Raw genomic sequence first — 13,404 nt, 5'->3', positions numbered from 1 at the left:
CTTCATTTAATATATTGGAAAAGTGTTCAGGAGAGCAAGTGTCCCTGTTACAGTTAAAGCAGCAAATAGCTTGTCTGTTAAAGGCACACACCACCGCTTGGCCTCTTATCTGATGTGCGATCTCATGGTGCGCGATTATCTCATTGCGCTGAATTTTTTTATTTTGTATATATTTCTTTGTGTGTGCATGGGTGCCATGGCACACGAGTGGAGGTCAAAGGACGACCTGCAGGAGTGGGTTCTGTCCTTTCTCCATGTGACTTTTAGGGGTAGGACTCAGAGGGCTGGTGAGTGCCTATGCTTGCCACCTTTATTGACTTTTATAGTGCCTAATTTTAAAAAAAAAATTTTTTTTTACAGCTGTCACTTGTTCTGTGAAGATCACTTGGTACATTTTAGTGCTGTTAGTTTTTATGGTTGGCATCATCCTCATCATCCACAAAATACTTGAGGACCACAGGAGAGTACAGAGGTGGCAGAGCAAGTACCAAGGAAAAAAACCTGTAGTGGAATATGAAGGTGTGCTACTTTTGTCTATGTTGCATTTGTTTAACTCTGTACAGCTGTGTTACTGTGCCTGTGTAAAACACCTGATGGTCTTTAATAAGGAACTGAACGGCCAATAGCGAGGCAGGAGAAAGGGTCGGTGGGGCTGGCAGGCAGAGAGAATAGATAGGAGGAGAAATCTGGGAGAAGAGGTAGAAAGAAGTAGTCAGAGGAGGAGGAGGAGGAGGAGGAGGAGGAGGAGGAGGAGGAGGAGGAGGAGGAGGACGAGGACGAGGACGAGGACGACTCCAGGGTCCAGCCACCCAGCTACACAGTGAGCCATGGAGTAAGAGTAAGATTTACAGAAGAAAGAGAATGGGAAAAGTCCAGAGGCAAAAGGTAGATGGAATAATTTAAGAAAAGCTGGCAAGAAACAAGCCAAGCTAAGGCCGGGCATTTATGATTAAGAATAAGCCTCCTTGTGTGATTTATTTGGGAGCTGGATGGCAGGCTCCTCAAAAGCGCAAAAAACATAAACCCATTGTCACATGGCTTTGCCCAGGGAAACATGTACACTTGTTCACCCTACATTTTCTTTTTAGTTTGGTTGGCCACTTACTGTGTACCAACTATGTGTAAATGCTGGTTCCAGATAATCTAAAAGATTGAAAGTATAGAGAAGACGGTAGCACCACCATTCATGGGCCTTTCTCCTACATGGATGGGCAAATGGGCAAGAAGAAGGGCAGGATGAAAAGGAGGAGTTGTCGGGATGGTGGCTGGGAGGGCTTAGTGGAAGTGAGGACAGAGAGAGGCCGAAGATGACGTGGTGACACTTGCAGAGTTAAAGACCTCAAGTAGAGTGGTCTCTAGGTGACAATATGACTGTAAACAACCCTTAATAAGTATAGGGGGTGTTGGTAAAGTTTTGGCGGGGCAGAACTAAAAGGAGTCTTGTAAGTCAGGATGGTAGGAGCAGTGTTAAACAGTCTAAAAATTAGTATGACCTGGGCACTCACCTATCAGAATGGGTTGTAAGTGTATGGGTGCATACACTGGCTGCATATCAGACTTGATCGACTGTTTTACGTAAGTAGATGATCTCTTAAAGACAGTATAAAAAGCATCACCATGATAATAGGCTCTTAAGGCATAGAGACTCAAGTTGGATCCTCAGATTACCTCCTATAGCTTTGAGTGAGTTACCATCGCTAAACCTGGCTTTCCTCAACTGCCCTACAGGGTACTTGCCTCTACCACATGGAGCTGGGGTAAGGGCTGAAATAAAGAGATCATGCAAGAAGTTGAACAGTGTCAGGGTACAGCTAGTTCTCTCTCTGTTTCTCTGGGTTTTTTGAGACGGGTTCCTCTGTAATAACCCTGGTGGTCTTGGAACTCGATTTGTAGACCAGGCTGGCCTCAAACTCACAGAGATCCGCCTGGCTCTGCCTCCCGAGTGCTGGGATTAAAGGCGTGCGCCACCACCGCCCGGCGTTGGTGGCGTTGGTGGCGCACACCTTTAATCCCAGCATTCGGGAGGCAGAGCCAGGCGGATCTCTGTGAGTTTGAGGCCAGCCTGGTCTCCAAAGCGAGTTCCAGGAAAGGCGCAAAGCTACACAGAGAAACCCTGTCTCGAAACCCCCCCCCCCCCCCAAAAAAAAAAAAAGGTGTGCGCCACCACTGCCTGGCTTTGTCTTTTTTTTTTTTTTTTTTTTTTTTTTTTTTTTTGGTTGGCACAGCTGGATCTCAATGAAGGATTGTAGTATGACCAGGCACATTCACTTCTTAGGCTCTTATGTTCTTTGACAGGCAAGGTTGTTATAAGTAATGTTCACCTGCAGACGAACAAGGGTGCCATTGATTCTCTGGTTTAAGACTTGGTTGCAGGGATTTTTAAGAGTAGTTTCAGATCAAGTCTTATCTCTGATACGTCAGTAATCAAGGCCTTCAGTGTCATGGTTAATGGCACGACCATGTTGTGTATTTGTAGAATGACAATTTTCACTAGATGATCAAAGTATGTGTCCTGGAAGGCCTTAACCGTCAGCTTGACACAGCCAAGAATAACCTCAGAAGGGAGTCTTAAGGTTGCCCAGATCTGATTGGCCTTTGGGCATGTCTGTGGAGTAGTGGAGTTGTCACAATTCGTAACTGATGTAGGAGGGCCAAGCCCACCATGGGCAGCACCATCCCCAAGCAGGTGGTCCTGAACTGTATTGGAAAACTAGCTGAGTATAAGCCACTCTGCAAGCCAGCTAGTAAGCAGCAGCCTCTGCGGTTCCTGCTGACTTCCTGGCTGTGAAGTGAGTCCCCTGGCAGGGAAGTGATACCATGCAGAATAGTAAGCAGGACTCCCTTGATTCCCCTCAAGGCTAGACTGTGACCCAGAAGTATAAGACAAATAAAACCTTACCCGGTTTTGGTCTTGGTATTTGTCATAGCCACCGAATGAAGTCAGAACAGTATGTAAAAAAGTACTATTATTTTTGTTTTTTGCATGTAAAGGAGAAATACTCCCAAACTCAGGTGATTTAGCAGTTTGGTCCAAATCGACACAGTTAATAAAATGTCAGAGTAAAGACTTGGTGTCTGCTAGGCATTGAAATCTTTGTTATTTTAAGCACATGTGTGGTAGTTGAAAATAATTCATAGTTCTATGTTCCTTGAACCATTTTTCATATGTGAATGCAGGTTAAGAAAGAAAGATACGAGGTAGGAAAATACCTAGAAAGACGTGGGAAGTACCTTAAATCTTCTCAAACATCTGTCCAGATGACAAATTTGATGACTTTCAAAGGTTTTCCTTGCAAGTTGAAGCATATAGAGCAATAAAAAAAACATAGTACTCATGCCACTAGATACAATTAATCTGCAATGCTTCCTAAATATTCTGCATATCATATCCCTATAGATAAAAATAGTATTTTGTAAATACGGGCTGGTGCTTTTCATGAGCAGATGGACATAACAGTATTTATGGTAGTGGAGAAACCATTACTTTTAGAAAGAGTCTGTGGTTTTTTGTTGTTATATGCTTTTTTTGTTTATTTGTTTGTTTTGAGACAGGGGCTCACTATGTCGCTCTGGCTGGCCTTGAACTCACAGAGATGTATCTGCCTCTTTCTTCAGAGTGCCGGGGTTAAAGGCTTATACCCACATGCCCCTGTGTTTGCTAGCAAAAGAAGACGTAATGATAAAAGCTCTTGGTGCCTGCTGCTCCAGACCCCCTTGTGAACTATTCTGTCTCCTTGATAATCCTTTGAACTAGCACAGGCAACACAAGAATGTGATTTTGGAAGGAAGTGGGACGGGGGCCACTACGTAGTCCAGGCTGCCTTCAAACTCAAGATCCTCCTGCCTCAGCCTCCCAGGTGGTGCAATTAGAGGCCTAGATGGCCACAGCTGGCAGAATGTGCTCGTTTGTCATCTAAATCTTTCATTTCTTTTCTTGGAATAGGTCATAAATCCAAATCTACAGCCTTTCTCTTAAGAGGAAGTGACTCGGCGAAGCTGAGCACGTTGAATGTGAGGGTTATCCCAGGTGAGTTCTGCAGCATCAAATGGCGCGCAGGACAGGGCATTCCAAAGCTGCACCCTCTCAGTACCGAGCAAACTCGAGATCCGAGTTCATTTTAAGTAGCCTTGAGTTTAGAATAAAGGAACTGTGGGCAAATGAAACCCAGCTAAGTACATCTCACGATCAGGGGACAGTTATGATCAAAGCCACCTCCTTAAATAATGCAAAGTTTGCCTAATTGGCAAGAAGCAACTCATGTGAGTAGGCAAGGGAGAGAACGCCGTGGGGGGATGAGCCTGGGATTTATTTTTAAATGAGACAAGATACCATTATTTCTCAGAATTGCAAGAAGTAATTGTAGAGTGGGCAGAGCTTCTGCTGAGGCCTTCACTTCGTGGGGCGTCGTTGTGTAAAGAGAACTTGTAATAGCCTCAATTAAAAAGCCCCCTGTCCTCTCCGGAGAAGCAGAGAGAGAGAGTAAGGGGGTCCTAATTAGAGCAGCTAGGAGGGCTGTGAGCACAGATGCTCTGGTTCCAACTTCATCTCTTCCTAATTGCTGGGCCTCCTTTAGAATTACCGCTGTCAAAGCACACTAAGAAGAAACACTGTGGCATCCATGGGGGAAAGGTCATTTTCTTCACCAAAGAGAAAGGATTTTGTAAAAACTGGAAATGCAACCTAGGGCATCCTAGGCAGCGCTGTACACCACTGAACTATGCTCCCCCAGCCTCTCCCCGCTTTTTTTTTAATTTTCAGGCAAGCTCTCACTAAATTGCTCAGGCTAGCCTTGAATTTACTGTACAGCTGAGGTGGGGCTCAAATCTGTGACCTTCCCGCCTCAGTAGTATAGGTCTGTGTCACAAGCCTGGCTTGCAATTAGTTTTCATTTTAATCTCTTCCAGTCTGTGTGACAGTTCCTGGCTATTCTTTCTCTCTTTTTCTCTGTCAGACAAGGTGCTACTATGTAGCCCAGGCTGGCCTCAAGCTTGTAGTTCCCCTGTCTCAGTGCCCCCATGGTCGGATTATGCTCATACGCCTGGCAAGAAAGAGTATTTTTGACTCCTTGAAAAACCACAGAATCGAGTGATGTTCCTCACATTCTTTGTCTCCAGTGGGTGAACAGCCCCTTTGCCCTTGATGAGAAGCTTGACCAACAGGAAGCTTCAGCTCTGGTGTGCAAACTCTTTTCAAACACGAGAGGAAGCATGACAACCCCCTGCCTTCCACTGCAGAGGACAGCAGCCACCTAGAGACCCACCCAGCCTTTCACTGGGCACTGGGTGCCCAAGCCTCCTACTGAAATAGGTGGTCACACAGACCCTTAGTCTGGGAGCAAGTTATAGTGGGTGCACCTAAAGATCTCAATTTTAAATATTTTAGACTTCCTAGTTGGTATCAGCAAATTATTAAGTCATGGTTAATAGTAAGCATTAGTTAGAAAATACTTAACATCAGCTGTCTAGGAGTCAAGTTAATGGAAATTTCATGTGGTTCATAAAAAAATTTGTTTAATTAATGATATAAAAAAATCCCCAGAGTTGTTTTAAGGAGAAAAACATTTTTTTTTTAAAGGGAGAAAATGATTCTTTGTTCATCTCGCTTGTCGAGTGTACCTGCTCGTACCCCAGGAATGGTTCATCCCAGCTCTGCTGAGGTTTGTGGTTGCCTGAGGAAGCCTGGCCATTCCTGTTTTCTAGCCGTAATTCTGAGTACAGCAGTCTTGTCTGAGAGCAAGTCAATTGTTCCCCTGTCACCTCAGATCATTGTGGGAGTCACAAATTTTAAGGCCTGGCTAGCGACAAGATGAACCTCACAAGTTATATTTATGAGCCTGTGGCTTTCCTGAACCCAGAAAAAGCTGTCTCAGGTCTGCCTTCTCTGAAATGGCTCTCACTTAAAACCCTCTGGCTTTATTATCAGGCTTGTTGTAGTAATGCTCAGGGCAGACCCAGGGTGATGACCTTAAAAAAAAAAAAAAAAAGACTGAGAATCCTTTTGAGGCTTAGCATCTTCAAAAGGAAAAGAGGTAGGTCCTTCTTATTTATATTCCTTTAACCTAAATAAAGCCCCTTTCCCATTCTAAGCTGCTCTTTCTGAGAGAGAAGTGGAAAGAAAATCATGTCTCCCCCGAGCGCTGTTTTTAAGGCTGCTCTTTGTCATGATGGATTACAGGCAGCAGCTCGAGAGGTAGAGGGGAAATGGGCCAGCATGAGTCGCTGGAAACACAGTAACATAAAGAAAAGAAAAGGAATTCAAAAAAGCAATGCCCGTGTGTTGCATTCAACAGAGCCTGCTGTTGGTGCCAGCCACTGAGACCAGGATGGCTTTGTGGTTCATAAACTACAAAACTAATGTCGCCATACAACCGCACACACACTGAGATGCAGAGAGGCTCATCCATCCCCAAATCATCCACCGTCTGTAAAACAAACAAGGAGAACTCTCCATGATCCTATCCTGTACAGAGCCTGCCACATAGTAGAGCCAAGTGGAAGAAGTGTGCCTCTGATATCTTCCTCCTCGCCTGAGAGTCATGACGGTTCCTGTTGTCTGTTTTGGTATTAATTTCCTTAACATGTTATTTGTTCAGTTATCATCACATGGGAGATGACTTTGCTTTGCCTATCCCTGTATCCCTCACTGTAGCATAGCTTTTGGAATGCCATTCATTCATGATAAAAGTTTATGAGACAGCAGTGCCCTGGGGAGAAACAGGGAAAGAAAGGGTGCAGGGTGGGGGTGGGGGGGGGTGAACAAGAGTGAATCTTCCCAGGTGTAATGGCGTACACCTAATCCCAGCACACGGGAGGCAGAGTCAGCCTGATCTCTGTGAGTTCAGAGTCAGACTGGTCTACATAATGAGTTCTAGGACAACTAGAGCTACATAGTGAAACCCTGTCTTGAAAAAATGCCAGAAATAAAATTAAAAATTGGAAAAGAAATGAATCTTAAGGATGGGAAAGGCAAACATGAACGCACAGGGCAAGAATGATCAGAAGGAACATAATTCTCCTTCACCAAAATCAGGGACAGAAAATTTGGTAGAATTGCTAAGGATATGGAAGAACAATGAGAAACAATGACCATTTTAAGAAAGGCATTTTAAAAGACACACACACACACACCCGTTTGTCCACAGAGTACAGACAAGGGTGTTGGGTCACCAAGAGCTAGAGTTACAGGTGGTTGTGAGCTGCCTGATGTGGGTTCTAGACCCAAATCCAGGACCTTTGGGAGAGCCGTGAGCACTGTTAACTGCCAGATTACCCCTCCAACACTTGAGGAAGGTGTCTTGAGAAATATTAGTTACATTTTGTTGCTGTGATAAACAGGACCAGAAACAACTTACAAAAGGAAGAATTTATTTCTGCTTATGGTTCTAGAGGGATAAGAGTCCATCATGGTGGGGAGGCACAGCAGTGGAAGCAGGAAGCTGAGAGCTCACATCTTCAAGCCCAAAGCACAAAGCAGAAGGAACAAACTGGAAATGGTGCAAGTTTTTAAACTCTCAAAGCCTGCCTCTAAGAACTCACTTCCTCCAACAAGGCCATACTGCCTAAACATCCCCCAAAGAGCACCACCAACTAGGCACCGAATGTTTTAAATATGTTCTAGGGGAGATACTCTCATTTAAACCACCATGGTAGCCTTAAAAGGGACCTCTAAGGGCTACAGCTTTTGCCTAGTGTGAGAAGGATCGTAGATTTAATCTCTAGCAATACAAAAAACTAACAACATCATTAACAACAAAATCCTCTGGAAACAATGATCGATGGTTTGACTATAGAGAGAAATCAAGACCAAGGCCATAGGAAGTGCCCTTTGGACGTAAAGAATGGGATGCAAACACTGCGAAGTCTTTTGACGACTGCAAAAGATAATTGATTGGGGGAATCAGCAAGTTGCCCGAAGAAGCCTTAACAAAATGAAGGAATCTGATACAAGAAGATAAACAGGAGTTTAGGAGGCCAAGGCGGCAAACAATATAGCCCAAGTCATAGCCTGGAAACGGGATGGCAAGAAAGAACTTCCTGGTATCTCTACTGTTGGGTGTGCCATTTGGCCAGATAGTGGCTTTGAATCTTTCCCTGGATCACACGCCCAAGGAGGAGCATCTGGGAGAGGGATTATCATCTCTTTGGATTTCTAAGTTCTTTTTAAAAAAGTTTTTAAAATTTATTTTTATTTATGTGTGTGCGCCTACTTTTCTGTAGGTGCACCATGTTCATGCAATGCCTGTGGGGGCCAGCAGGGGGCATCAGGTCCCCTGAAACTGGAGTTAACAGGTAGTCATAGTCAGCTGCAAGACCAGCAAGGGCTCTTAATTGCTGAGCCATCTCGCCAGCCATTGCCTTCTGTGTTCTTGAGATGACCCATGAGATGTCCACCTGTTTTCTGGGCAGCCATTCTGTAACATCTGCCCCAGGGTTCTGGCATCATCGCTTCCGCTCCGAAGGGGAGGCAGAGTCATTCCACGTCTTGCCTCAAATGGTGAAATTGTCAAAACTCAAAGCTCTTCTCCTTTAATTCTCTAACGAAGTTTTACTCAACTCCGACCATCCCAGCAAACACTGGTACTCTAGGCAGAGTTCTTCCTCCACAGGATCCCCAGCACAGTTAAAGAGCATCTATTCCAGGCTGCCTTAGATAAGAGAAACCCTTGTTGTATCAAGCACTTGTGCTGATATCTGTGCCGTACTTGCACACAAATCAATGCGCTTAATTTCATAAGTGTTTCGCTCTTCCTCTGATGAGAAAACCGAATCTCAGAGAGTTTAAGTAACTGGTTTACTGGTTAAAGCAACTAAATGTTCATGAAGCAAAGACGATGGAATTTTATGATAAATGATTGAAGTTACTGGTTTATAGGTAGTGCCTAGCAGAGTCAGGATTTAATCAGTTCTTTCCAAACAGTGCACTCTGTAGCACAGTCTTCAACAGGAGCGATGACCTGGGGATCAGGCTGGTTCATATCAAAGCTCTTCTTGCTCTGTACATCTAACCCTGGAAATGGAGATGAAGCATGTTCCCTCTAGAAAGCTGTAGCAGCGTGTGTGACAGTGTGAGTTCTCACAAGAGACGATTCAACATGGGTTAAAAGCATTTTCTTTCCTGCAGTTAATGTGGGCGGGCTCTAGGTAACACAGAGAAGGGAAAATGGACTTTTACGGTGAAAGAGGCTTAGTGAGAGTCAAAAGTGGGGGAATGGCCTGATTCATAGTACCCCCAAATAAAGCTAATGGCAATGTAAAGTTACAATTCCCAGCGTGTTTACAGCCAGGATAATAAAGACCGTGCAGGTTTTAATCTCCTGTGGTAGAGAAGAAGATAAATGACTGATTCCAGATGCTTTTGCAACTAAGCAAGATCACACGACAATTTAGTTTTTACCTGCTTTACCCATAATATTGATGACTCTTAAAATGCAGGTTGGGTTCATAAAGCAGAGAAGGTTATAGCTATCTGCTTGGTTATAGACTAGACCAAAATAAAAAGGATGAGTCTCTTTGTAGGAGGAAGTTCATACGCGTGAAGAGTCCACAGCTAGAATAGAGTCCACAGCTGGAATAGAATGATTTATTATAGGCATTCATCGAATGCCTTTATGTGACAGCCATTTATACCAGCTCTGGAAGAACAGATTGCAGAACATATGCTCTGAACATGTCCTCCATCTTTGCCCAGATGGTCCCTGCCTGGACCCTCAGGTCCCCCTTGCTACCCACCATGAACATCCCCATTCCAACCCAGCCTTTGTCTTACTGTGGGCTTAACTGACACTTTCCAAGACAAATAAACAATCACAACAAAATTAAGTAAGTCAGTTACCAAAACGCTTGCAAAGAAGGAGGACCTCAATTCAAGAATATCCAGGACCTATAGAAAAAGCTCACTATGGTGACAGAGACAGGCAGGTCCCTGGGGCTCACTGGCCAGGCAGCCTGGACTCCTTGGGTGAGCCTCAGGCCAGTGAAAGACCCTTTTTCAAAACAAAACAGCAGCACAGGGTGGAGAGGGCCTGAGGAGGAATTCCATGCCTGACCTCTTTATGCATACATACATGTTCACTTGTGCACACACATCCATGCTCCTGCACACACACAAGCACCCACCCCACCCTCCTTTCACATACACAAAAAGTAAAATGTAACTGAGCAAGTTGTTTGGAGGCAAACACATAAAAAAAAATTGATGGGGAAAACAGGCTTCCCAACCAAGAGAAGAAGGCTTAGATATGCTCTCTTGTGGGAGATGAACCTGGTGTTGAACTGGAAACCCAGCAGGAACAAAGTGATGTGAAAACACCTTGCTGGTTATACAGAGGGAATACAAAATGACATTGGAAGGATGAAGTGAGGTTAGATCCCAGATGTCTCAGATGTAAAAGACCTTTGAAAAAAGTCCTTGAGGGTATGGTGGAAAGAGGAAGCATCGCATTTCAGGGCAGCCTGGACATCGATTGACACAGGCAGTGTGATAAGGGCCTTCCTCTACAAATCCATTCTGTTTGTGAGACTCAGTCAGGTTGAAATTCACACTGGGGTTCTTTTAAATTTTTTAAAGCTCTTTGGAGGTTCCTGAAAAACGTCAAGTATTTGGGTGAATTGACAAATTCCTGAAAAGACATGTATAATGTTTTAAAATATTTCTGACAGCTTGTGTTGCCTTAACTAGAGTCGGTGAATTAATAGTATTTGAAAGAAATTCTGTTTTCCAGTGCAGCGGGAGAGGAAAAATTTCACCTGTCTTAGCCATTCTGAAGAAGGTATTAAAATGGCACACATTAATCTGACTTTGGATGTTTTAAAAATCAATCTTTAGAAGTTTTGCTATTAGCATGTGAGTTGCATGACTTTGGACACTAGGGGAAACCAAAGATAACGTACCACTGGAGAATGTTCCAGACTAGCTGTCATTTTGACAGGTAATAGCTTTTCATACTATGTTATGGTTATACTGTGCTATAAAACATCCACAAACTGAATCCACAAGCAGGCGATGAGCGGCTGACTCTCCATCCGGAAGAACTTTATTCATTCTCCATGATAATTACTTCATTTTATGAATAGGCTCTTTTGCTATAACCTTTAAGAAGAGCAGTCTCCAGATTTCAAATTACAGAAGGCCCAAGACGTCTTGTCAAGGGTTGTCTAAGTAATTATTTGCACAGAAAATTGATTCTGAAAGCTTTCATGTGCACCCAAGTCACTTTGGAAGTCTAGAACATCCAGGCTCCCCGGCTTCTAGGAAGGGAGATTCAAATCCAATAGATCTGGGACAGAGCCTGAGAACCTGTTTTTTTTTTTTTTTTTTTTTTGGTTTTTAGACAGGGTTTCTCTGTGTAGCTTTGCGCCTTTCCTGGGACTCACTTGGTAGCCCAGGCTGGCCTCGAACTCACAGAGATCCGCCTGGCTCTGCCTCCCGAGTGCTGGGATTAAAGGCGTGCGCCACCACCGCCCGGCAAGAACCTGTATTTTTAATCATCGCCTCTGGTGACATTTAGGCTGAGATCTGTTGATATATTAGTTTCTACCATGTAACCAATTACTAGAGAATTAATGGCTTAACACAATATGTACGTGTTGTCTCTGCTTCTGTGGGTTGGAAGTTGAGCACTCCTTAGCTGAGTGTGGCTCAGCTCAGACTCCCAAAGCTGAACAAGAGGTCAGCCATGCCGCAGTCTCATCCACAAGTTTGTGCCTGGCAGAATTCACTTCCTTACTGCGGTGTACTGAGGACCTTGGCTTCTTGCTGGCTGTGTACCAAGGCCAATCACAGCCTCTTCATGTCACCTACTGTCCCACACGACTGTTTGCTTCTTTAATCCAGCTAGAATCTTTCTGATCTTGGGATCTTGATCTGAGAAGACCGGGTCTCTTCTTCATTATGAAATCAGGATCAGACCCACTCAAGATAACCTCCCTTTTGATCAGCTCAAAACCAAACAGTTTGGGATGCTGGTTACATCTGTAAAATATCTTCACCTTCACCCCGTAATAGAAGCTAATCACCGTTTCTGGGAACGCCGGTGTGAGGCTGGGCCGACAGAGATGGTACCCTAGATGTGGTTGATATTTACTGTCCAGGAAATAAAACCACAGGATGCTCAGGGCTCCAGTGCAAGGGTTCTGGGAGGAGACAACAGAGATGGGGGCTCTGGGCCCAGGTAGAGACTGTTCCAGATCTCATCTGACTCTCTTGGTTGGGGAAGTTTGGTCATTTTACCCTTTAGAAGACTAAATGTGGAATAAATGCTGGCTTTATCGGTGATTTCAGCTCTGCCTCAGATTGTGTTATCAGAAAACGGGGTGGGAAGCTGAAGGAAGAAATGAAGGCCCCCACGGAGTGAGTGAAGTGGGCTTAAAGTGTCAGAATCATCCGAAGGACATTGAATGAGTGATATAAACTGCCCAAATTCTTTTAAAATGGAGGGCAGGGTTCTTGTCCAACACATTACAATTTCTTGTTGCCTTGCTATTGACTGACACAGCTCTCTGTCTTGAACTGCAGAGTCCACTCGAGGGCTGCCCTCAGCCCAGGTCGTGGAGGTGCTCCCCCCAATACCAGAATTCGAAGTCACTTCTGCAGTGCCCCAGCAAGATCAATACCCACGGTGAGTGATGCTCGACCTTATTGACGATTTGACTGGTGCATGGTAAACACGACATCCACATTTCTGTCTGGGCGGCGGGCACAGAAGTGATAGACTTGAGAAGCCGGCCCACTGGAATCAGGCGACACTAGCAGAAGTCCCCATTTTCTCTAAGATTTAGGAAGGATCAGCAAGCTAATCTCTCGGTCTATTAGACTAATCTCTCGGTCTGTTCAGCTGTCCCTGAAATGTCAGCTCATCCCTTGGCATTGCTTGTCTTGGAGTTGAGCCGCAAACCAGCCAGAGCATGAGAAAAGGGAGCATGAGATTTGTGCGGTTGAACCCATCCACCTAGTCACTGAAATAAAAGTTCAAACTTAGCATACTCTAGATGAGTGTGCCTTGATTGAATATGTTCTAATCGAAAACTATGCTCAGAAGTGTCTTTGAGATGCTCTCCCTTCATTCGGCAAATATGTCTTAAGCGGCTACAATGACATGTGGCCATGTTTGATATGTAAAGATGGCAACAGAAGCCGGGCAGTGGTGGCGCATGCCTTTAATCCCAGCACTCGGGAGGCAGAGCCAGGCAGATCTCTGTGAGTTCGAGGCCAGCCTGGGGGCTACCAAGTGAGTTCCAGGAAAGGCGCAAAGCTACACAGAGAAAACCTGTCTCGAAAAATCAAAAAAAAAAAAAAAAAAAAAAAAAGATGGCAACAGAAATGTGGAGGAAAAGTGGTGACTGGTGACTCTGGGTACCTTCCCATTGGGCTTCATCATGGCTGGCCTTGTCACTAAGACTTCATAG

At 44.5% G+C, this 13,404-nt stretch overlaps 1 protein-coding gene across 1 annotated transcript in view; it reads left to right on the top strand.

The window, feature by feature from the left end:
- Tmem156 (transmembrane protein 156) overlaps positions 1-13,404 on the top strand; it is a 36,939-nt gene that overhangs the window by 21,851 nt on the left and 1,684 nt on the right. The window contains exons 4-6 of the mRNA XM_052735901.1: positions 361-519; positions 3,944-4,027; positions 12,515-12,617. Of these exons, the coding sequence (XP_052591861.1) occupies positions 361-519; positions 3,944-4,027; positions 12,515-12,617 (346 nt within the window). The remainder of the gene's footprint in view (positions 1-360; positions 520-3,943; positions 4,028-12,514; positions 12,618-13,404) is intronic.

This window comes from Peromyscus californicus, unplaced genomic scaffold, assembly GCF_007827085.1.
Source record: "Peromyscus californicus insignis strain IS unplaced genomic scaffold, ASM782708v3 Scaffold_13__1_contigs__length_99412109, whole genome shotgun sequence".
In the NCBI taxonomy this organism is placed as follows: Eukaryota; Metazoa; Chordata; class Mammalia; order Rodentia; family Cricetidae; genus Peromyscus; species Peromyscus californicus.
Note: the sequence above shows the minus strand (reverse complement) of the source record. Positions and strands in the feature narration are given on the sequence as shown.